This window comes from Lathamus discolor, chromosome 20 (assembly GCF_037157495.1).
Source record: "Lathamus discolor isolate bLatDis1 chromosome 20, bLatDis1.hap1, whole genome shotgun sequence".
NCBI lineage: Eukaryota > Metazoa > Chordata > Aves > Psittaciformes > Psittacidae > Lathamus > Lathamus discolor.
This window is the reverse complement of record NC_088903.1, coordinates 1,318,423-1,342,955: the sequence shown is the minus strand read 5'-3', so window position 1 is coordinate 1,342,955 and position 24,533 is coordinate 1,318,423. Positions and strand designations below refer to the sequence as shown.

The following is a 24,533-nucleotide window of genomic DNA, read 5'->3' as shown; positions in this document are numbered from 1 at the left end:
CCAGGTGTTTGCCCCCCCAGACTAGAACGGGGCTGGCACAGCAGCAGCTCGCCGAGGCAGGGAGCACTCCCAGCGCCCATCACGCTGCAGGGAAAGGGCTTCCCTGGGTGCCTGCCTGGGTGCGGAGGAGCACAGGGCTCACCTGGGATGCGGGAGCGCTGCACACAGCTCTTGCTGCTGCGCTGCAGTTGGGCAGTGCAGCTCTGGAGCCCCCCCGGGCAGGGCAGGGAGCCGCTGGCACAAGGGAGCTCCAAGGCATCCCACAAGCAGAGCATCCCACAGGGATTCAGAGCATCCCATAGGGCTCCAGAGCATCCCATAGGGATTCAGAGCATCCCATAGGGCTCCAGAGCATCCCATAGGGATTCAGACCATCCAACAAGCAGAGCATCCCATAGGGATTCAGACCATCCCACAAGCAGAGCATCCCATAGGGATTCAGAGCATCCCACAAGCAGAGCATCCTACAGGGACTCAGAGCATTCCACAAGCAGAGCAGCCCATAAAGATTCAGAGCATCCCACAAGCAGAGAATCCTATAGGGATTCATAATATCCCACAAGCAGAGAATCAATCCCATAGGGATTCAAAGCATCCAATAGGGCTCCAGAGCATCCCACAGAGTTCCGGAGCATCCCAAAGGGATTCAGTGCATCCCACAAGCAGAGCATCCCACAGGGCTCCAGAGCATCCCACAGAGCTCCAGAGCATCCCATAGGGATTGAAAACACCTCAAGCCCATCAGAACACCCCGTCTCAGCAGGCCCCCACACCCTGCAACCCCTCATGGTCACGCCCCACTCCCCCCCACTGAACCCCCCCCCCCCCCCCGGAACCTGCCTCTCTATGACATCAGCACCAGCTCCAAGGGACCTGCATCCAGCACCCGTGTCCCTGGGGCAGTTGTGCTTTGGGTGCAGTGGTGCTTGCAGCTCCTTGTTGTCACCCTTAGCGGTGCTGGCAGCGATGGCTTTGCTCCGTGCCGTCATCCTGCTGGCCTCGGCCTGGCTGGTGCGAGGCTCCTGGGACAGCTGTGGGTGAGTGGCACCAGGCCCCGGGGCTCCTGCTATTCCATAGGGAGATGCTGCTGCTCCCAGCCAGGGGCACACCAGTGGGATGGTGGGATTGGGGGAGCCCCACTTCCTTGCCATCACCCCATGTGGCAGCACAGCGCAGCTATGGGGCACCCCATAGGGTCCCTTGTACCTGCGGCACCAGTGGGGTGGGAACATGCTCGCCCTTCATCGCTAACCATCAAGTGTTGGGCTTCTGCTTCCAGAGGCACTTGCGGTACCCGTCCCATGGCTGATTACTATGGGACGTCACGCATCATCGGAGGCGTGGATGCGCAGCAGGGCGCCTGGCCATGGATCGTCAGCATCCAGTTCCCCAGGGGCACCGGCTCCTCGCACATCTGCGGGGGGTCCCTCATCACCCCCCAGTGGGTCCTCACGGCTGCTCACTGCTTCGTCGGGCAAAAGTAAGGCAGAGGAGGGATTCCAGCCTTAGGGAATAGCCCAGCAGCAGCTCCCATCCCGTCCGATTCCCCATCCTGGATGCACTGGGAAGAGCGCACAAGAGAAGGCTGCTTCCAGCTTGACAGCCCTTGAGCCTAAGGCACCCTGGGGCAGTGCTTTCCTTTGGGAAGCAGCAGGAATGTGGCTCCTTCCCAACCCACTTCTCCTTAGAATGGATTAGAGTGGCATGGAATGAGATGGAATGGAATGGCACGGGATCGAATGGATCATGGAATCGGCTGGGTTGGGTTGGAAAGGAGCTTGGGATCACCCACTTCCAACCCCTTGCCATGGGCAGGGATGCCTTCCGTAAAGCAGCTTGCTCCAAGCCGGCCTTGAGCACTGCCAGGCATGGAGCATCCAAACCTTCTCCGTCCATGCCATCCCAGTGCCCCAGCACCCTCCCAGGGAATCCCTTCCTTACCTCCAACCTGCAAGTCCCTGTCGGAACCCATCAGCCCTTGTCCTACGGCTCCAACCCCTGCTCTTCCACTCCCTCCCAGCTTCACCACGGATTGGTTCGTGATGGTCGGAATCACGGACCTGGCTTGGGCCAATGCCGAGACCCAGAAGCGGCGGATACGGCAGGTCGTGGTCCATGAATATTACACCGGCATCTCCGGCGGCTTCGACATCGCCTTGGTGGAGCTGGACCAGCCGGTGCAGTGCGGGTACCACGTGCAGCTGGCCTGCGTGCCCGATGCGACGCTCAGGCTATCCCAGCTCTCCGAGTGCTTCATCAGCGGATGGGGCGCGAGGGAGGCCAGAAGTGAGTGCCCGACGGCCCCGTTGGCCTTGGAATGCTGGGTCATGGGTTCATGGAATGGGATGGAAGGGAGGGTAAAGCTCATCCAGGCCTATTGGAGGTTGCTCCAACTGGGGATGGAGTCATCGCAGCCTTCTCCATCCAACCCATCCCAGTGTCCCACCACTTCATTCTGTTCAACCTGAGCATTTCTGGTTGAGCTGGAAACCATCAGCCCTTGTCCCATCGCTGAAGGTCCCTTCACGTCCTCCTTATGTTGAGGATACTGAGCAAAGAGGATGCAGCCCAGGCCGTGGGTGGGTGGGGGGGGTGTTGATGGATCCCATTGAGCTTCTCAGCCCCCAATACCCCAAAGCCATCCCTTGTACCCCCAGCCCTGACCCCCTTTGTGTCCCCACAGCGGGGGCATCGTCCCCATCAGCCCTGCAGGAGGCCAAGGTCCGCCTCATTGATGTCAAGCTCTGCAACAGCACCAATTGGTACCGAGGGGCCATCAAGAGACACAACCTCTGTGCTGGGTACCCGCAGGGAGGCATCGACACCTGCCAGGTAGGGATGTGCCATCGGGGCTCCCTTCTCCTCTCCCATCCGCAGGGCCTTGCTCTGCATCCCCCCTTATCCCAGCTGCGGAAGCGCATCCGCCTCCTGGGCCGTCATCCCTGCGCACAGACCATAGAGGCTGGAGCTTTAAGAGCATCGAGATTCCACCACTAAACCGTGTCATGAGCACGGGTTTATGGAATGGGTTAGGTTGAGAAGGAGCTTAAAGCATCCAGGTGGAAGCAAGGGGCAGGGACACCTTCCATTAGACCAGGTTGCTCCAAGCCCCATCCATCCTTCTCCATCCAACCCATGCCAGTGTCCCACCACCCTCATATGGAACAACTTCTCCTTATCTCAAGCCACACTCCCCTGTTCCAGTTGGAACCCATCACTCCTCATCCTACGGCTCCAATCCATGTGGAAGGTCCCTCTTCACGCCCAAATGATGAAGGAGAACCCTTCCATCCCCACAGGGGAGAGTGGCGGTCCCCTCCGGCGTTGCCATGGCCACCCATCCCCATCCTCATCCTCTCTCCTTCTCCTCCATAGGGTGACAGCGGCGGTCCCCTCATGTGCCGGGACAAGCGCGCCAACTTCTTCTGGGTTGTGGGGCTGACGAGCTGGGGCCGCGGCTGCGCCAGGGCCAACCATCCGGGGGTCTACACCTCAACGCAGCACTTCCATGAGTGGATCCTCTACCAGCTGGGGATGTTCCGCTCCGCGGGAGCCTCCGCCACGCCCCCGACATGGAGCCACCAGCACGTCTCCCACACTCCCACCCAGGAGACGATGCCGGCGCCCACGGCCTCCAGCATCAGTGGCTTCTGCTCGTTCCCGGTTCGGGTGCTGGTGGAATTCGCCACTCGGGTGCGGGAGTTGCTGCAGGGTCTAGGGGGGAAGAAGACTTGAGGAGCGGCATCGCCTGCAGTTGGCTTGAAGTGCAGTAAAGTTGCCTCCTTTTCCCGTAGAGGGGACGCTTTGCACGCCCACCTCTTCTTCTGGTGCATGGGGAGGGATGGGGATGAGGGATGGAGGGCACAGTGGGAAGCGGGAGCTGGGAATCAGGGAATCAGCCAGGTTGGGAAAGACCTTCAGGAGCATCAAGTCCAATCATTGCCCTACCATCAAGCCGTGGCATGAAGAAGGAGGGGGGACAGCTTCCATTAGACCAGGTTGCTCCATGCCCCATCCCTCCTTCTCCGTTCAACCCATCCCAGTGTCCCAGCACCCTCACTTCCTTATCTCCAACCTGAACTTCCCTGTTCCAGTTGGAACACACCAAAATGATGAAGGAGAACCCAGCCTTCCATGGTTCTGTTTCATCCCTGCATCCAGCTGGAGCATCCCACTTCATCCCTGCATCCAGCTGGCGCATCCTGCTTCCAGGCTTGGGATCTTCCTTTGGGACCTCACAAGTGTTGTGCTTTAAACCCAACTACAAACCTCGTTTGCTCACTCCCCCCCTTCTTGCCCTCCCCCTGCTCCTGGAGGGACGGAGAGGAGAATCAGAAAGAATGCAACTCCCACGGGTTGAGATGAGAACAGTTTAGTAACTAAGGTATAACAGAAATCACTGCTGCTACCACCAATAATAATAATGATAAAGGAAATAACAAGAGGAAAGAAGAGATAGATATCCTGATAGAGGTGATGGAGCTGATGGGGCTGATGGAGGTGATGGAGCTGATGGAGCTGATGGGGCTGATGGAGATGTTGGAGCTGATGGAGCTGATTGGGCTGATGGGGCTGATGGAGCTGATGGGGCAGATGGAGGGGATGGAGCTGATGGAGGGGATGGAGCTGATGGAGGCGTTGGAGCTGATGGGGCTGATGGAGCTGATGGGGCTGTTGGGGCTGATGGAGCTGATAGAGGTGATGGAGCTGATGGAGCTGATGGGGCTGATGGAGGTGATGGAGCTGATGGAGCTGATGGGGCTGATGGAACTGATGGAGGTGATGGGGCTGATGGAGCTGATGGAGCTGATGGAGCTGATGGAGCCGATGGAGGTGCCGGGGCTGATGGAGCTGGGGCTGCGCTGCCCCTCTCGCTGTTCCAGCCAGCAGCTCTGGTGTCACCCGATCCATCCGTTCCTCCCAGCCCTGGATTCACCCCCAGGTCACTTTAAACACACTGAGCAGGGCTCCTCCCGTGTGCCCCGCGTGTTGCAGGCGCTCTTTAGGCCTTGTCTGTGGGGTCTCTACAAACTGCCCCAGTGCTCCCATAGATGGAAAGGGTTTGGGTTTGTTTTCCTTCACTGCACGGCTCCGGTGTCCATCCCGGCCGTGCCACCGGTGGAGCACTGGGAAGCGGATCGGGGGGCAGCTTCTTTTGCACACGGTGATGCAACAGCTGAGGGGGCCGCACTGCTGCTTCCAACCCCTTAAAAACTAATGTGGGAACCCGACAACAGAAAGCACAAAGAACACTGCCTGCCACCAACACACACGCACACAGACACAGACACACGCATGGGATCGCACAAGCACACTCCCCACAATGACAGTGTTTGAAACACAAAACCCGGACCATCATTACGCCACTCCACAGCCCCCTGCACAGAACGTGGCGCCAGGACCCCGAGAAGATGGATGATCAGGCTGGAAAAGTCTCCAGGGGTCGATGGCAACATGGATCTATTTGTATGTGCCAGCCCCTGGTACGTGAGTATCCCAGAGAGACCCTGTCAAATGAGCTCTCTATGGGGCCCCGGGTCCATGGTCCGTCACCATTCGCCTGGTATCTTTCATAAGAGCATAGCAGAGACCTTCCCACGGCGAGTCCTGCTCCGGCACACACGCCACCGGGAAAGCTCTCAGTCCATCCGCATCCCTGCCCCTCTCCCTTCTCCCTTTACAGCTGCCCGTTTGTCATAAGGATGTGTGGGATGTGAACCAGGCTCCTTGCCCGGATCCAGAGGCCCCGGCTCCAAAGGAGCATCCAGGTCAGCATCAGCATCATCAGGCGGCAGAACCACAGGAGAGCCTCGTGTGTGTGCATGGCGGGGGGGTGCACACCCACCCCTGAGCCTGCCCAGGGGCTCTCCCTACCCTGAGCACCTCAAGACGCTGCTGGATGGATCCCCAGGGTGCAGGCACAGCCCTGGCACTGCAGCGGGCACCCTGTGACACCTCGGACCCAGCACCCCGTGTCCCCAGGGCATTGCGCCCAGCAAACCCTCCGGCTGCCCCATGGGTAGGGATGGAGCCGGGATGGGGATGGAGAAGGGATGGGTAGGGATGGCCGTGCTCTGTGCTCCCCATGCCGGCTGTCGCGGGCCCTCCCCGGATCCCAGCAGAGCCTGTGGATGGGGCAGGCGGTTCCCGGTGCCCAGGCCGGGTGCCAGGGCACATTCACCCCTGCAGGCGCCGCAGAGGCTGGGTTTTGTGCCATCCCTCCAGCTCTGTGGCCAGTGGCCAGTGCCGGCGGGACGGGGGCTCCGGGGCTCCATAAAACCCCTCATCCCGGCGCATCGCGCCCATCCCATCGGCATGGAGAGCCAGCGCCTGTCCTCCTACAGCCGCCGCTCCGGCACCGCCGCCCCGCTGCACCAGGTGCTCCCCGCCAGCTCCCCGGCGCGGCTCCGGGCGCCCCGCAGCACCCGGCTGGGTCCCCGCATGGGCACGGGCAGGATGGATTTCTCGCTGGCCACGGCGCTCAACTCGGAGTTCAGGGAGACGCGCAGCAAGGAGAAGGTGGAGCTGATGGAGCTCAACGACCGCTTCGCCAGCTCCGTCGAGAAGGTCCGGCTGCCGGAGCAGCAGAACCGGGGGCTGGCGCTGGAGCTGAACCAGGCGCGGGACCAGGAGCCCTCGCGTGTGGCCGACGTCTACCGGGAGGAGCTGCGTGAGCTGCGGGGCCGCGTGGAGCACTTGGCCACTGCCAAGGCCCATCTGGAGACGCAGAGGGACAACCTCAGCCAGGACCTCGGCAGCCTCCAGCACAAGTAAGGAGCTGCCTGCCTGGTGCCTGCCGCTGGTGCCTGCCCCTGGTGCCTGCCCCTGCTGCCCCCATGGGGCCGTGCCCCCCGCCCGAGGAGGGCACCGTGGCTGTGGTGGTGCGTGTGCGGCCCCTGGCCCGCAGTGAGCAGGCCCTGCCCCTGGTCGTGCACGTCGTTAACCAGCGCGGCATCGTCCTCACCCCCGCGGGGCCCGGGGCTCCCCCCGGCAGCGCGCTGCCCACGCGTGGGCCCAAGGGCAAGGGCCTGGACTTTGTCTTTGACCGGGTCTTCGGGGAAGAGGCCACGCAGGAGGAGGTGTTCCAGCACACCACCTCCGAGCTGCTGGGCAGCGTCCTCGAGGGCTACAACTGCTCTGGTGAGAGCTGCCGAATGGCTTGGAGCCTTTGGGAGCTCCTGCCCCGTCTGTTGGGAGAGCTGTGGGTTTAGTTTGGGGGCCCGCAGGCAGGTGGTGGGGGGAGGCACAAGAGCAGTGCAAAACCTGCAGCCTTCAACTGGTCGGTGGCATCCCTTAGTGATGGCAAGTGTGGTCAGGATGTGATGTGGTTTGTGGGAGAGCCCCGGCTGGGCTGGGGAAGGTGAACCAGAATGGTGTGTAGCTTAACACAGAGAAGTGGGAAGCCTTGCGCTTGTGATGGGATAACCCAGGAGCTGGGTGCAGGCTGGGATCTGTGTGACTGGGAGGGACCTGTGGGTTGTGGTGGGCACTGACCTGAAGGGGAGTGAGCAGAGCACTGTGGCAGGAGTGAAGGTAGGTTGGATGTGGGGCTGCATCCACAGGGGATGCTGAGTTTCGGAGGGGGATCTGGGGTGAAGCAGCCACTTCTTGGGGAGCTCTGGGGGTTGCTGTGCCCCTCCTGAGCATCCCCCAGGCTGGCAGCTCCATGAAGCTGGGCCTGAAAGCTCCTCTCATGGTGCTGCAGCCCCTGTGCCGTTTGCAGGCCGTCAGCCGACGGTGCCTTAATGAGCCCATCACTTGTGTAAGGCAGGCACCGAGCAGGTGACACCGCGCTCCCGTCTCCTCGTGTGCCGAGTGGGGCCCTGGCGCTGCAGGATGCTATTCCTGGCTCCCCGTGTGCTTGGCGAGGCGCTGAAGCCTGCCTCTGTCACCGTGCCCACCTGGCAGGCATGTCTCGTGTCTCTATCTGCATAAAAGAGCTCCAGGATCCTCAAAGAGAGAGTTGCGAGGCACCGAGTGCTGCTAACAGGGAGAAGGGCTGAGGCTCTCTAGATCAGTGTGTCCTGCTCTGATGGTGATGCTTTAAAGAGGGTGTTGAAAGGCTGGGGTGGAAAAATGAGATGAATTACGAGGGCTGGATGGAGAAACCCATTCTGGTGAGAGATGGGGGAATGGGGCTGCTTGGTTTATTAAAGGGAAGAGTTTGGAGGCGACTGCAGCATCCAAGCGGTGATGGTTTGGGGACCCATTCTGCTTCTGCTAAATGGGAGAGGCTGAACTGAGGAAATGACCTGCACTGAAGGCTCCTGCCGGTAGTGCAGAGGGTAATGGGCTTTGCCTCGTCTCTGGGAGCCTGTGAGCGAGCCCTGCTGCAGGGGTTGCTGCGGGAAGATCTCCACATCTCCTCTGCAGCAAGGAGCGGACGTTCTGCTGCTCCCAGTCAGGCTTTCACCCATCCGCCCTTTCTCCTCTCAGTGTTTGCCTATGGCGCGACCGGAGCAGGGAAAACCCACACCATGCTGGGCTCGGAGCACAGCCCTGGCATCATGTACTTCACCATGGTGGAGCTGTACAGGAGGATGGAGGCCAGAAAGCAGGAGAAGAGCTGTGAGGTCCTAGTCTCCTACCAGGAGGTGCATTGTGGCTGCCGCAACTGGGTCACTGTCACTAAGATTCGGGGTTGATGCAGACCCTGTAGTGCCACGTTCAGGGTACCCAGTGTCCCCAGGGCAGCCCTAGAGCCCAGCTGGAAGCATGCTCAGCCTGCCAGTTCAATGAACTGGTGTTCCTGGTTTCTCCTGTCTGGAATCGGGGCATTTTCTCCTCCTTGCCACGGTGCACGTAGCAATGAGGGGTTCCTGGCTGGAAAGGCTTTAGAGGAGCTGTGGCCAAGTGCGTTGCTCTGAAAGCCCTCCTGAGCTGTCCCCATCAGCGGCTCTGGGTGCAGTGACGTCCTGGAGGGGGTGTTGGGAGTGGGACACGAGGTCATGTGTGACCCTGGGCTACAGAGCTCCTCTCCCTGCTCACCACTGGGGAGCCAAACCTCGGCCTTACAGTGAGTTCCCTGCTTCAGGTGTACAACGAACAGATCTATGACCTGCTGGAGCCCAAGGGACCGCCAGCCATCCGGGAGGATCCTGAGCGAGGAGCTGTGGTTCAGGGCCTCTCCTTCCACCAGGTAGGTATTAAAATGGGCACACCAGGTATAAAAACGGGCAGTGCTGCACCCCACCAGCTCTGAAAGCAGACGTGTGCTGGAGATGGGGGTGTCTGAAGATAGGGGGGTGCCACCTGCACAGCTCCTGGCTGGCAGCAAACATGAGCCTGAGCTGAAACGAGGCCCACGGTGCTGCAGGATGCCGGAGTTGTGGGTGCTCTGGGCCGGGTTGTGTCTGTGCCTGCAGATGGGGCACACTGGTATCATCCCTCTCCCTGTTCTCTCCCAGCCTGCCTCAGCAGAGCAGCTTCTGGAGATGTTGGCCAATGGCAACAGAAACGGACGCAGCATCCCACTGATGCCAACGCTGTCTCCTCCCACTCGCATGCCATCTTCCAGGTGAGGGCTGGTGGCTGCAGTGTCACAGGGGTTTGTGCTTAAAAAGAGACGAGGAAGCAAGGCCATGCCAGGCCTGGGGTTCCTGCCCCTGCTCCTCATGTGCCATGGGGTAAAGCAGAGTGGTTGTAGCCCTGCAAACAGAGGTATGGGTCTGAGCAGGGCCCTGGCCATGCTGCTGCAGAACGGGAGGTACTGGTCATGCTGGTGGCCACGCCTCCCAGGCAGCTCCACGCTCTCAGCTTGGTGTTCTGTCTCTTGGGGCTGAAACTTCACTGTGTGCTTTTCACTCTTGTTGACTCAAGGTGTGGGAGCTGTCCCTGAAACCTGAGCCATAGCAAAGGGTGCCTGGAGCAGGCTGTCTCCTCCATGGTGTCTTCCTTGGCACTGAGCTGGGAATTGCCCTCCCGCAGGGGCTCTGTGAATTGGCTCCCCAGTTTCTTGGTGCTTTCCTGTGCAAACCTGCCAGTTGGTTTCAGTTGCAGCCGGGCCCTCTCCTGAATGAGCAGGGCGGTCACGGCTGCGTGCGCAGACGGAGGGCTCTGACTGCAGTTTCAGTCTAAACCTGGTGTCTCTCCCGTGGCTGCTTCCAGGGGGAAGTCCAGGTGTCTGGATGCTTTTCCAGCTGGCATCCCAGCTGGGTTTGTTGGGGGGTGCTGGATTGCTGCCTGCTGTGAATCCATTCGCTGTGCTGGAAATGTGCCCTTCCCGCTGCCAGCTTTGCCTCCTGGCAGGCGAGCCATAGTCGGGTGAGGATGCAGGACCTGTTAGTGGGCTCCAGCACTTCCATGGCATCTCCAGTCTGTGCAGGCGTTGTTCCTTGGGGGCTGAGTGTGTTTGAAGGCTGTGGGGAAAGTATTTGCATTCTCCAGGGAGACCTTCCGGGATGCAGAAGAGGAAGGATGCTGCCAGATGAGTCTTGGTGGCTGTGTCCCTCCTCGCCCTTACCAGCTGGGATCTGGGCTCAGCACTGAAAGCCCTGGCTGATGCCTGCAAGGGGGCACAGAGAGCCCCTTCTTTTGAGGGCTTGTAGCCCCCCCACTGGTGCTTTGAGTCTGACAAAATCCACTGGTGCTGGGGCTGTGGGTGGTGTTTTGCCCTTTGGAGACCCAGCCGGCTCTGCCCTGCTTGTGCACCACGCATAGGAGATGCTGATTATTTTCCACAGCTCTGTCACTTCCTGCAGGACCCCTTCCATGGTTTTGCTGTTTGTCCCCTCACTGAGGTTTTGGCTTCTCTTCTTGGCGTGTCAGGCTCCTCTCTGCCCCACAGCCCACACGATCCACTTGGCCATCCTGTTCTAAACATCAGCCTCTTGCCCTGCTGTTGAGCCGCCTCCAGCCACGGCCCCCATGAGCCTTGTGGAGCTGCGGCCTCACCCATGTCTGTCCTCACAGATCCATGTGAAGCAGCACGACTGCACTGGCAGCCTCAGTCGGGGTCTGAAGGTGGCCAAGATGAGCCTGATCGACCTGGCAGGCTCAGAGCGGGTGTCGGTCGCCAACACCGGGGGAGAGCGGCTGCGGGAGGGGGCCAACATCAACCGCTCGCTGCTGGCCCTCATCAACGTCATCAACGCCTTGGCTGATGCGAAGGTAACGCTGTTCCCCACGTGGCCCTGCTGGGCTCTGGCTCCCTGGGCTGGCTGAATGTGAGCCGTGTCCTCAAGTGTCAGTGCTGCTGGTGCTGGGGGTGAGCGCAGCCATCCCCTTGTGCCTCAGGGTTAGGAGCTGAGTGCCCAAGGGCCAAGAGCTGAGCAGGTCCTGGATCTCTTGCTACAGAGCAAGCAAAGCCACATCCCGTACCGGGACAGCAAGCTGACGCGCCTGCTGAAGGACTGCCTGGGTGTCAACTGCCGCAGCGTCATGGTGGCGGCGGTGAGCGCCTCTGTGCTGGCCTATGAGGACACCTACAACACACACAAGTATGCCAGCAGGGCCAAGGAGATCAAGCTGTCGGTGAGGAGCTGGTGGTGGTGGTGGTGATGCGTTGTGTGTTTGGGAGCTGCTGATGGATGGGAGGGAGTCTGCTGCGTGCTGGGGGAGATCAGTGGGAGCCTCCCTTACCCAGCGTGAGTTTTCCAGCCCTGGGGTGCTGCTCTGGGCAGAAAGCAGCTGATGGAGCTGCAGACAGTGTGTGCCTAGGCTTCTGCTAAAGCTCCCCGGCCCAGAGCCTAGAAAGGCTTGTGACTGTGGCAGTAGGTCCCTGAGTGCAGGTTGTGTCTGCTGCAGGCAGCCCGGGGCTCCATGGGGACCCTGCATCCTGGAGGAGGCTGAGGAGCTGCCCTGCTCCGGTGTCAGGAGAGGGTATGTGCTGCCCCAGTGCTTCTTTAACCTCTGTCTCGTCCCTGTCTCTGCAGCTGAAGAGCAGCACGCGCAGCTCTGCCTCCCACGTCTGTGGATATGTGGAGATGTGTGAGCAGCTGAAAGGGGAGGTGAGATGCTGGTTGGGAGGGCAGGGCTCTGCCTTCAGCTATGGTCTGTTTGGGATGCAAACCTCTGAGCTCCAGGGGTCATAAAACCATCTGAGCAAACAGAGGATCCTTCCTTGCAGGTGACAGAGCTGCGGGCAAAGCTTCGTGCTTATGAGGATGCTGCCCGAGAGGCAGAGAAGCAGGCAGCAGGGCCCCAGGCTCCCTCCAGCGTGAGCCCAGTGGAGCTGCCCAGGTGAGGCTGGGGGGAAAAGAAGCAAGAGAGCTTTTGTGTGTGACCTCCTGGTGTCCCCTGTGTCAAGGAGCCTGCAGGGTTTTAGTGCTGGTAAGAGCCTAGTGCCTGTCAGAAAGCAGAGGAGCCGCTGGTGTGCAGCATCATCTCGACTGTGGTCGGGTTTGGTTCTGAACCTGCTGGAGCAGAGCACGCAAGCACCAAGGGACGCTGGGTTGCAAAGGCCCAGTCTTGTGTTTGATCCATCCCAAGACTTGTCATGCAAAATGGTGCTTCACCAGAGGATCTTCTCTGGCTCAGTGCCGGCTTCTCTGGCTTCTGTAGGTTGGAGGAAGCTGTCCCAAAGACATGCTTGGCCCTCGATGATGAGGGGGAGAATGATGGAGAGCAGCAGGAGCTGCAGGCTGGTTTGCCTGTTCAGATGCAGCTGGAATTGGAGGGCGAGGTGAGAGGAGGGATGGGCAGCACAGGAGGGCTTGGCGTGATGAGCAGGGCCCAGAAGAAGCTGGGGCTCTCACGGGATGCACTGGGCCTGCTGGGCGGTGGCAGGAGCTCGGTGGGTCCATGTGTCCTGGCTCAGCACGTGCTGGGCTGTGGTTTGCTAGCGAAACCCCTTAACTTCCCAGGGAACAAGCATCTTGGGGACCAAACTCAGCTCAAATGTGGGCTACCCTGGGCTGGATGGGTAAGGAATGTTGGGTGATTGCTCCAGGCTCCAGAGGCAATGCCTGCCAGCAGACCCAGAGCATCCCTTCGGGCAGATCTGCGGCTGGGACTGAAGCAGCCAAGGCTTGGTGGAAGCAGTAAACTGCAGGGGCTGTCCGGCCACTGCACAGAGAAGTGAGTGTCCTCCTGCCCTCCCTGTGTCCTCTTGGTTGCCTGGGGAAGGTGGACTGTCCACCCTGCTGTTGCACGTAACCAGCCTGGGCATGGTCTAGATGAAGGCGGGCCCACATCTTTGCTTTCAGATGACTGCCTGCCCTGTACAAGAAGGGATTTGGCTCCTGGGATCTAATCCCATGGAATAATCTCTGCTGGAAATGCCAGCTGCGAAGGTTTCCAGGCACAGCAACTGCTGGAGCCTTAAGTGTGTGTTGTTGGTTCTGAAACTGCCTCTGAAGTCTTTGCTGCAGCCTTGGCTCCCCCGGGTCCTGCCCTGGCAGGGCTCCCCCAGCACCATCTGCTCATGGCTCTGCCCGAGCATCTTGGCAGAATGAACCTCTTTAGAAAGGTCTCCTGGGGGAAGCCGCCCTTGGTGTGGGCCTGGATCTGTCTCCAGCCGAGCTATCGAGTGCCTGAAGGGCAGCAAAAAGTCTGTAGGTGCCGGCTGGTCCCTTGTAAGCAGGCGCTGAGCGCACAGCTCGCTCTTCTCCAGCAAGAGATTGACATTTGGGCACCTCGCAGCTTCCATTGGCTTCTCTTCCCCCAGAGCTCTGCTAATGGGCCCTGCCCCACCTGAGCTGGTGTCTCGGAGGTGATGCTGGTGGTGCTGAGCCTCTGTTCCTGGTGACACTGGCTCAAGTCTCCTGCTCACTGGTTCCTGTCTCTGTCCCCAGGCCTGTGGCCTCTGGCCTGAGTGGCATCCGGAAGCTCTGTTCCGTCCTGAAGGCTGCCAACCTCCTCACCCCTGACTTGGTCCTCGTGCTTGAGGAACTGGCCCAGCTGGTCCCTCAGGACACTGGTGGGAGCCCTGAGCAAGCCGGGCCTCTGAGCAGGTCTGCAGAGCTCAGCGAGGCCCCCCCAGCCAAGAGGACGAAGTGGAGCTGTGATGGTGAGGATTTGGATCTGGGACAGTCGGTGCTGGCCCCTCTCCTTTGTCTCCGTGGTTCGTTTGCCCAAGTCACCCTGGCTGTGTCCTCGGCCTACGTGTGCCCAGGCCTGAGCTCTTCCTCCTCATCCTCCTTGCGAACACATGGACCCAGCAGCCGAGCTGTGGGCTGCGCAGACCCCATGTTCCTGGGAGAGCTCAGGCATTGCCACAGGCAGCTGCTCTGGGAGCAGGCTGGTGCCTTTGGGCTGCCAGGGGCAGGATTCCTTGTGCTGGCTCTTTTCCTCTGGGTTTAATGTGGTTTGGTGGAAACCCCCGCTGGGAAATGACTGCCGTGGGGCTTGTTGGGCAGAGTCCAGTGAGCGGTGCTGGAGGAGAGGGGGATGCCCTGAGCTCCGGGCATTCCTGGGAGCTGCAGGCAGAGGGGTGACTGCTTCTTTCCTGCTGCTTTAGATGAGGCATCTGTCACCGTGTGCGGTGCCCCGGTGCTGAGTCCCACCCCGCAGTGCCTGCAGCACCCTGCTCCGTTCTCCGGCCGTGTGCTCATGGCTTCCAGCCCGATTGAGAGCAGGAAGTCTGGGCTGGGCAGTGCCTCCCCATCAGGACCTCGCCGCAGCGTCAAGAGGCAATTGAAACAGCAGCAGGGATGTGGGAAGGCAGCGGAGATTCCCAGTCCGGAGAGCCCTGGCACTTCCTGGCTTGAAGCAGGAGCTCCAGCATCCCCTGGCTCCCCGGTGCCACTGGGTTACACCTCCAAATCCTGCCCAGCACCAGTCCCCCAAAGCCGTGTGCCCCCGGCAGTGTCAGCTGCCCAGAACCTGTGCTCCCCGCCTGCCCATGAGCTCAATGTGACCTTTGAGGTCTGCCCGGACAGCAGATCCCCCAGCGCCATCGGGCCCCTTCCCGTCCGCCACTCAGAGTGCTTGGACAGGGAGAAGAGGCAGTGCCAGCAAGCAAAGCAGGAGGGCCCCTTCATGCCTAGGTAAGTGCTGCCCTGGATGGGCTCAGTGTGCGTTTGGGGATCTGCGGCCCTGCAGCCTGGGGGAATCCCCTGGCGCTGACCCTCTTTTCCTTGGCTACAGAGCCCCCATCCCAGCGCTGGCCATGAAGAGCTCCTCCATCCCCAAAGCACCTGCGCTGAAGCGGAGGCGAGTGGAGAGGTGAGACAGGCACCAGCCCCCTGTGCCCCTCAGTGCTCCGTGCAGGCAGCTCCTGCCTCTGCTCCCCGCTGGGGCTCGAGCCCCCATCCTTGCCTGTGTCTGTGCCACCTCCCCTGTGCCAGCTGGGGATGAGGGGGGCCTCTGCCCTGAGCCCTGCGGGTTTGAAATGGTCCCTTTCTCTTTGCCAGCGTCGCCCTGCCCTGCCCGGGGGGGCTGCAGAGCTGCACTGCCCAACTGCAGCGCAGCAGCAAGAGCTGTGTGCAGCGCTCCCGCATCCCAGGTGAGCCCTGTGCTCCTCCGCACCCAGGCAGGCACCCAGAGAAGCCCTTTCCCTGCAGCGTGATGGGCGCTGGGAGTGCTCCCTGCCTCGGCGAGCTGCTGCTGTGCCAGCCCCGTTCTAGTCTGGGGGGGCAAACACCTGGGAATGGGATGTTTGGTGCTGCTGGAAGAGGCCGTTTGGGGTTTGCTGTTCCTGGCTGCAGCCACAGCCTTGGGAAGGGTCCTTGGAGAGGGGTGGGAAGGAGGAGGCTTGGATCCTCCTCAGGAGGGGCTCTGGGTTTGCTGCTGTTGCCCAGGAGCTGCCTCATCTGTTTCTCTGCTCTTGTCTTCCTCAGAGCCTCGCTGGGGGAACAGCACCCGGAAGGGCAGCAGGAGGAGACCCAAGGAACTGTCCCCAACCCCTTGCGCCCGCCCCCAGCCAATGAAGCTCTTGCGCTGACGGCTCCCGGATCCCTCCCCGTGTCCCTAACCCAGTTACCAGATTTCTTCCTTCCTCTGCGTCCTCCTTGCAGCCCCACAGCGCTCCCCTTAAGTGTTTCTTCTGCTCACAGTCACCCCCAAGTCCCTGCCCTGTCCCCATTCCCTGTCCCCCATTCCTTGTCCTCATTCCCTGTCCCCCTTTCCCTGTCCCCCATTCCCAGCCCAGCCCTGGATGTGTTTTGCAGCAGATGATTTATTGTCGTTCATAAATAGTTTGGTTCAAAGCAGAGGGCTGAGCAGAGACATCGGCTGCTTCTTCTTGCCCCCCTCCTGGGGGGAGCTGGGTTTGGGCCTGGCAAAGGCCCTTGCTCCTGGGGCTGAGCTCCATCGTGGCTTCCCCGCTCATGCAGGGGTTCCTGCGGGTGCCTTCTGCCCCTTTGCTGTGCTGTGGGCGTCCAGCCTGGGCCGTGTCCTGGAGTGCAGGCCCAGCCCCTGCTGCTTTGGGTGCTTCGGTGCTGTTCCCCCCTTGCTAAAACCCTGCTGCTGCCGCCCTGCTCTCTGTGTCCCCCTTGCTCCGGCTGCTTGCAAAGCCCCAGGCCTGGGGCAGAGAGCTCTGAGCACCCCTACCCTGGGACCGCACTTGTCCCTTGCATCCCCTGACCCCCTTTGCTGCCTTGCCAAGGCACATGTGGGCTCTGGCACACATCTGGCTGCCTGCACCAGCTCCTCGTAGCCACCCTCCAAGATGGGCAAGTGTGGTGGGAGCAGGACGGAGGGGCCGTGGCTCCGGGTGTGCTGCAGTCCCGTGGGGACCGGGGGCACCGGCTCCTCCTGCCCTTTCCTGCCTGGCAGCGGCGCCTTCGCCTTTGCCTGCTCCCAGCCTGGAAGCCTCCCCTTAAACCTTCCAGCCTGTTACTGGTTCCTTTGTGTCATGGTTTGAGCAGCAGCAGTCAGTTTTTTCCTTCTTAGGAGCTAGTACAGTGCTGTGCTTTGATCTTTTGGCCTGGGAACAGCGCTGATAACGCCGATGTTTTCAGTTGCTGCTCGAATGTTTGGTCTGGCCAAGGACTTTGTGAGCCTCCTGCTCTGCCAGGGAGGAGGGGAGGCTGGGAGGAAGCAGAGACAGGACACCTGACCCAAACTAGCCAAAGAGGTATTCCATACCACAGCACGTCATGCCCAGGAGGTAACTTGGAGTTACCCGGAAGGGCGAGAGGGACTGCAGGGTTGGACGAGGTATCGGTCGGTGCTCGGCTGGGGGGAGTGGGGCGAGTTATTGGTCGGCTGGTGTTGAGGTGTTGTATTCTTTCCTCTTGTTATTTCTTTTATAATTATTATTACTGGTGGTAGCAGCAGTGATTTGTGTTATACCTTAGTTACTAAACTGTTCTTATCTCAACCCGTGGGAGTTGCATTCTTTTCGATTCTCCTCTCCGTCCCTCCAGAAGCAGGGGGAGGGCAAGAAGGAGGGGAGTGAGTAAAAGAGGTTTGTGGTTGGGTTTAAACCACGACACTTTGCCTCATTAAGAGGGGGCTGTGCTGGGAGACGTGCCTGAGGATTGGCGGATGGCAAATGTCACACCAGTCTATAAGAAGGGCAAGAAGGAGGACCCGGGTAGTTATAGACCGGTCAGCCTTACCTCCATCCCTGGAAAGGTGATGGAACAACTTATTCTTGACTCCATCTCTAGCCATATCAAGGATGAGGGGGTCATTAAGAACAGCCAACATGGTTTTATGAGGGGAAGTCACGTCTGACCAACCTTATAGCCTTCTATGAGGAAGTGACTAGGTGGAGGGATGAAGGTAGAGCGGTAGATGTGGTTTTTCCTGATTTCAGTAAGGCATTTGATACTGTCTCTCACAGCATCCTCATAGATAAGCAAAGGAAGTGTGGGCTTGACGATCAAGTAGTGAGGTGGATCGAGAACTGGTTGAAAGGAAGAAGGCAGAGAGTTGTGGTCAATGGCGCAGAATCTAGCTGGAGGTCTGTGACTAGTGGAGTCCCTCGGGGGTCGCGGCTGGGACCGGTGCTGTTTAATATTTTCATCCAGGACCTGGATGAGGGAACTGAGTGCACCCTCAGCAAGTTCGCTGAGGACACAAAACTGGGAGGAGTGGCTGACACACCCGAAGGCTGTGCTGCCATTCAGCGAGGCCTGGACAGGCTGGAGAGTTGGGCGGGGAGAAACTTGATGAAATTCAACAAGGGCAAGTGTAGAGTCTTGCACCTGGGGAAGAACAACCCCATGGACCAGCACAGGTTGCGGGTTGACCTGCTGGAAAGCAGCGAAGGGGAAAGGGACCTGGGGGTCCTGGTGGACAGGAGGATGACCATGAGCCAGCAATGTGCTCTTGTGGCCAAGAAGGCAAATGGCATCTTAGGGGGCATTAGAAAGGGTGTGGATAGTAGGTCAAGAGAGGTTCTCCTCCCCCTCCACTCAGCCTTGGTGAGGCCGCATCTGGAATATTGCGTCCAGTTCTGGGCCCCTCTGTTCAAGAAGGACACAGAATTGCTTGAAAGAGCCCAGCGCAGAGCCACAGAGATGATGAAGGGGGTGGAACACCTCCCTTATGAGGAGAGGCTGAGGGAGCTGGGTCTCTTTAGCTTGGAGAAGAGGAGACTGAGGGGTGACTTCATCAGAGTTTACAAATATGTAAAGGGTAGGTGTCAGGGTGATGGAGCTAGGCTTTTCTCAGTGATATCCAGTGCTAGGACAAGGGGCAATGGGTGTAAACTCAGCGCTGCCCCAGTGCCACCACAGTGCCCCACTGCAAGCAGTGCCTCTGGGTGCCCACAGGTCGCACCCATGACTGTTGCCACAACCGTCCCTGTCCGGATGCTGTCGGTGTCCCGGTGCTGGTGGCTGTGGTCCAGCAGGGCCTGGCTGCTGTCCCTGTGCTGCAGCACTCAGGGAGCCTTTCCCAGCCATCAGATGCCACCTCGCTGCCAGCCTGTGCGAGCTGTCCCCATCCCTGTCCTCAGCATCCCTACAGTGACCCCCTGTCCCCAGCTTCATCCTGGCTGCCTCTTGTGGTGGCATCCGTGTGGACCCCCATGTCCCTTACAGCCCTGTGCCTCCAGACCCCACTTTGTCCATGCTCATGCTGGGGCTGTCCGGGGGCTGTGGCCATGGGTGCCCTGGCCATGGGTGCCCGCGTGTGCAGAGCAGGGTGGCTGTGCCTGTGCCTGGTGCACCCATGGAAGGGTGGATGAGCGTGTGCAGCTCTAGGGCTGCGGCCATGGGCAGGGACCGCAGCGTGGGTGTGCATCTGCCCAGGGCACACACGTGCGAGGGCAGGCACATGTGTGCTGCACATGGCTGTGGAGGGATGGAAGCGCACGTGTGAGCTTCCCTGGGCGCATGGGTACACATGGATGTGCACGTGTGTGTGTGAGATGTGCACACGCATGGATGTGCACGTGTGTGTGTGAGATGTGCACACGCATGGATGTGCACGCCTGCCTGCGGATACGTGCGTGGGAGCCGTGTGAGCAGGGATCCATCCCAGCAGCACGCACTGGGGCGCAGCACGGCACGGACTCGAGCTGATGAGGAGACTCAAATCCACCTTTGTCACAACCCAGCCCTCTCTATCCCCTTGTCCGGTGCTTTCCAACCTGCACATCCATACAACGCTCCGTCTCACTGGCCCCTGTGAAACTCTCCAGGTAAACAGTCCAATCTCCATGCTGCAGACCTCGCACAGCCCCCACATCCTCTGCCCTCCAAGGCCCCAGCTCCTCGGGCCAGGGCTGGTCACAGCACCAAGGCCTCAGGGCTCATTCCTGAGCTCTTTTTCACGCCAGTCTCATGGCCGCCACTGCCCACATCTCCCCCTTCTTTCTTCTGGATCTCCACGCTCAGCCCCTGCTTAAGGGCTCCATCAATAAGAAACTGTCTGAGCCACTGGAACCGAACAAAACAAACACTCTTAATGCAAGTTCTTCCCTCGTGCTCCTACCCTAGCAGATAAACAGGTAAAGAACAGTTCGCTTTCTGCCCTGACAGCTGGGTTTGAGCTCTAGAATGAGACTGCAGATCCAGATGCACTTTGACAGGGGTAACAACTCAACCTCTTGTGGCTGTAAAAAGCCACTGGTCCCAGCGGAGGGACACCCATCAAGACCACTACAAAACCCCCGTCCGCCCCGTAATTGGGCCCCCCCCAAAAGGTGGACATCCCCCCCCAAAACTGCTGGAGATGGGTGCCCCCCCATGAGCGTCCCCACCCCCCCCACTTTAGCACCTTCCCAATGGATGCTTCCAACCATGGCCTCCCCCCAGACTGGGACCACCCCCTCCCCCATCCAGGACCACCCACCCCATTGTGGGGGGGGGTCTCTATGGGCCTAAGGGTGCCACCCCACAAATCACCCTGGGGCTTGAAGCTTAAACCCCAACCCTTATTGCCCCCCCATGACATTAATGCCCCCCCCCCCCACCAGGGTGATGGATGAGGGTCGTCCCCCCCACTGAGCATTGCTATGGTGGGGGGGGGACAGGAGCCGCTCTGTGGCGCCCCACTGAGACAGGACCCCCCCATCCCCTCCCTCCCGGTGCCAAACTGAGCCTGCCACTGACCCCCCCTCCATCGCACTGACTACCTCAGGGGCTGTGCCCCCCCACCCCCCCCCGCTCACTGTGTCCCTATTCGGGGGGGCCGCTATGGGGGCGGGAGGGTGGTCTTGTGAGATATTAATGGGGTCCCAATGGGATCTTAATGGGGCCCTAGAGGGATCCTAATGGGATATTAACGGGGTCATAATGGCATCCTGATGGGATCTTAATGGGGTCTAAATGGATCTTAATGGGGTCCTAAAGGGGTCCTAATATCATCCTAATAGGATATTAATGGGATACTAAAGGCATATTAATGGGATATTAATTGGATCCTAAAGGGATATTAATGGGGTATTAATGGAGTCCTAAAGGGATCCTCCTTAGATCTTAAAGGATCTTCATGGATTCTTAATGTATCCTAGTGGGGTCCTAATGGGATCCTGACGGGGTCTTACTGGGATGTTAATGGGGTCCTAAAGGGATCCTAATGGGATCTTAATGGGATCTTAATAGGATCTTCCTGGGATCTTAGTGGGATGAGGGGTGAATGGGAACCCAGGAACATGGACAAGGGTGAGCGCTGACCCCAGTCCCTTTTCCTGGCACTGGGGACACCAGTGCTGGGATCTGGGAGAGGTCCAAAGTGTGCTGGGATGGGTGTTGCAAGCTGGGATGGGTGCTTGTGGTGGGATGGATACAGCATTGAAGCGTGTGAGGTCCCAAGGGAAGATCCCAAGTCTGGAAGCGGGATGCTCCAGCTGGATGCAGGGATGAAACAGAACCATGGAAGGCTGGGTTCTTCTTCATCATTTGGGTGTAGAGAGGAGGGTGAAGGGTTCCAACTGGAACAGGGAAGTTCAGGTTGGAGATAATGAAGTGAGGGTGCTGGGACACTGGGATGGGTTGAACGGAGAAGGAGGGATGGGGCATGGAGCAACCTGGTCTAATGGAAGCTCTCCCCCCTCCTTCTTCATGCCACGGCTTGATGGTAGGGCAATGATTGGACTTGATGCTCCTGAAGGTCTTTCCCAACCTGGCTGATTCCCTGATTCCCAGCTCCCGCTTCCCACTGTGCCCTCCATCCCTCATCCCCATCCCTCCCCATGCACCAGAAGAAGAGGTGGGCGTGCAAAGCGTCCCCTCTACGGGAAAACGAGGCAACTTTACTGCAGTTCAAGCCAACTGCAGGCGATGCCGCTCCTCAAGTCTTCTTCCCCCCTAGACCCTGCAGCAACTCCCGCACCCGAGTGGCGAATTCCACCAGCACCCGAACCGGGAACGAGCAGAAGCCACTGATGCTGGAGGCCGTGGGCGCCGGCATCGTCTCCTGGGTGGGAGTGTGGGAGACGTGCTGGTGGCTCCATGTCGGGGGCGTGGCGGAGGCTCCCGCGGAGCGGAACATCCCCAGCTGGTAGAGGATCCACTCATGGAAGTGCTGCGTTGAGGTGTAGACCCCCGGATGGTTGGCCCTGGCGCAGCCGCGGCCCCAGCTCGTCAGCCCCACAACCCAGAAGAAGTTGGCGCGCTTGTCCCGGCACATGAGGGGACCGCCGCTGTCACCCTATGGAGGAGAAGGAGAGAGGATGAGGATGGGGATGGGTGGCCATGGCAACGCCGGAGGGGACCGCCACTCTCCCCTGTGGGGATGGAAGGGTTCTCCTTCATCATTTGGGCGTGAAGAGGGACCTTCCACATGGATTGGAGCCGTAGGATGAGGAGTGATGGGTTCCAACTGGAACAGGGGAGTGTGGCTTGAGATAAGGAGAAGTTGTTCCATATGAGGGTGGTGGGACACTGGCATGGGTTGGATGGAGAAGGATGGATGGGGCTTGGAGCAACCTGGTCTAATGGAAGGCGTCCCTGCCCCTTGCTTCCACCTGGATGCTTTAAGCTCCTTCACAACCTAACCCATTCCATGAACCCGTGCTCATGACACGGTTTAGTGGTGGAATCTCGATGCTCTTAAAGCTCCAGCCTCTATGGTCTGTGCGCAGGGATGACGGCCCAGGAGGCGGATGCGCTTCCGCAGCTGGGATAAGGGGGGATGCAGAGCAAGGCCCTGCGGATGGGAGAGGAGAAGGGAGCCCCGATGGCACATCCCTACCTGGCAGGTGTCGATGCCTCCCTGCGGGTACCCAGCACAGAGGTTGTGTCTCTTGATGGCCCCTCGGTACCAATTGGTGCTGTTGCAGAGCTTGACATCGATGAGGCGGACCTTGGCCTCCTGCAGGGCTGATGGGGACGATGCCCCCGCTGTGGGGACACAAAGGGGGTCAGGGCTGGGGGTACAAGGGATGGCTTTGGGGTATTGGGGGCTGAGAAGCTCAATGGGATCCATCAACACCCCCCCACGGCCTGGGCTGCATCCTCTTTGCTCAGTATCCTCAACATAAGGAGGACGTGAAGGGACCTTCAGCGATGGGACAAGCGCTGATGGTTTCCAGCTCAACCAGAAATGCTCAGGTTGAACAGAATGAAGTGGTGGGACACTGGGATGGGTTGGATGGAGAAGGCTGCAATGACTCCATCCCCAGTTGGAGCAACCTCCAATAGGCCTGGATGAGCTTTACCCTCCCTTCCATCCCATTCCATGAACCCATGACCCAGCATTCCAAGGCCAACGGGGCCGTCGGGCACTCACTTCTGGCCTCCCTCGCGCCCCATCCGCTGATGAAGCACTCGGAGAGCTGGGATAGCCTGAGCGTCGCATCGGGCACGCAGGCCAGCTGCACGTGGTACCCGCACTGCACCGGCTGGTCCAGCTCCACCAAGGCGATGTCGAAGCCGCCGGAGATGCCGGTGTAATATTCATGGACCACGACCTGCCGTATCCGCCGCTTCTGGGTCTCGGCATTGGCCCAAGCCAGGTCCGTGATTCCGACCATCACGAACCAATCCGTGGTGAAGCTGGGAGGGAGTGGAAGAGCAGGGGTTGGAGCCGTAGGACAAGGGCTGATGGGTTCCGACAGGGACTTGCAGGTTGGAGGTAAGGAAGGGATTCCCTGGGAGGGTGCTGGGGCACTGGGATGGCATGGACGGAGAAGGTTTGGATGCTCCATGCCTGGCAGTGCTCAAGGCCGGCTTGGAGCAAGCTGCTTTACGGAAGGCATCCCTGAACATGGCAAGGGGTTGGAAGTGGGTGATCCCAAGCCCCTTTCCAACCCAACCCAGCCGATTCCATGATCCATTCGATCCCGTGCCATTCCATTCCATCTCATTCCATGCCATTCTAATCCATTCTAAGGAGAAGAGGGGTGGGAAGGAGCCACATTCCTGCTGCTTCCCAAAGGAAAGCACTGCCCCAGGGTGCCTTAGGCTCAAGGGCTGTCAAGCTGGAAGCAGCCTTCTCTTGTGCGCTCTTCCCAGTGCATCCAGGATGGGGAATCGGACAGGATGGGGGCTGCTCCTGGGCTATTCCCTAAGGCTGGAATCCCTCCTCTGCCTTACTTTTGCCCGACGAAGCAGTGAGCAGCCGTGAGGACCCACTGGGGGGTGATGAGGGACCCCCCGCAGATGTGCGAGGAGCCGGTGCCCCTGGGGAACTGGATGCTGACGATCCATGGCCAGGCGCCCTGCTGCGCATCCACGCCTCCGACGATGCGTGACGTCCCATAGTAATCAGCCATGGGACGGGTACCGCAAGTGCCTCTGGAAGCAGAAGCCCAACACTTGATGGTTAGCAATGAAGGGCGAGCATGGTCCCACCCCATTGGTGCTGCAGGTACAAGGGACCCTATGGGGTGCCCCATAGCTGCGCTGTGCTACCACATGGGGTGATGGCAAGGAAGTGGTGCTCCACCAATCCCACCATTCCACTGGTGTGCCCCTGGCTGGGAGCAGCAGCATCTCCCTATGGAATACCAGGAGCCCCGGGGCCACTCACCCACAGCTGTCCCAGGAGCCTCGCACCAGCCAGGCTGAGGCCAGCAGGATGACGGCACGGAGCAAAGCCATCGCTGCCAGCACCGCTAAGGGTGACAACAAGGAGCTGCAAGCGCCACTGCACCCAAAGCACAACTGCCCCAGGGACACGGGTGCTGGATGCAGGTCCCTTGGAGCTGGTGCTGATGTCATAGAGAGGCAGGTTCCATGGGGGGCGGTTCAGTGGGGGGGAGTGGGGCGTGACCATGAGGGGTTCCATGCTGTGTGAGGGCATGCTGAGAC

The 24,533-nt window shown here is 59.8% G+C and overlaps 2 protein-coding genes and 1 pseudogene across 2 annotated transcripts; 2 read left to right on the top strand and 1 right to left on the bottom strand.

Moving 5' to 3' along the window:
- Positions 1-966: 966 nt before the first annotated feature.
- Positions 967-3,735, top strand: LOC136024275 (acrosin-like). The gene is made up of 5 exons (XM_065699490.1): positions 967-1,037; positions 1,280-1,480; positions 2,021-2,286; positions 2,684-2,832; positions 3,376-3,735. Exons 1-5 carry the CDS (start codon positions 967-969, stop codon positions 3,733-3,735), a joined length of 1,047 nt encoding a protein of 348 aa, XP_065555562.1.
- A 3,101-nt stretch (positions 3,736-6,836) lies between these two features.
- Positions 6,837-16,229, top strand: LOC136024009 (kinesin-like protein KIF18B; annotated as a pseudogene).
- A 3,336-nt stretch (positions 16,230-19,565) lies between these two features.
- On the bottom strand, positions 19,566-24,323 carry LOC136024274 (acrosin-like). The gene is made up of 6 exons (XM_065699489.1): positions 24,253-24,323; positions 23,817-24,017; positions 23,011-23,276; positions 22,474-22,622; positions 21,613-21,930; positions 19,566-19,715 (listed from the first exon to the last, which is right to left on the bottom strand). Exons 1-6 carry the CDS (start codon positions 24,321-24,323, stop codon positions 19,566-19,568), a joined length of 1,155 nt encoding a protein of 384 aa, XP_065555561.1.
- Positions 24,324-24,533: the final 210 nt, after the last annotated feature.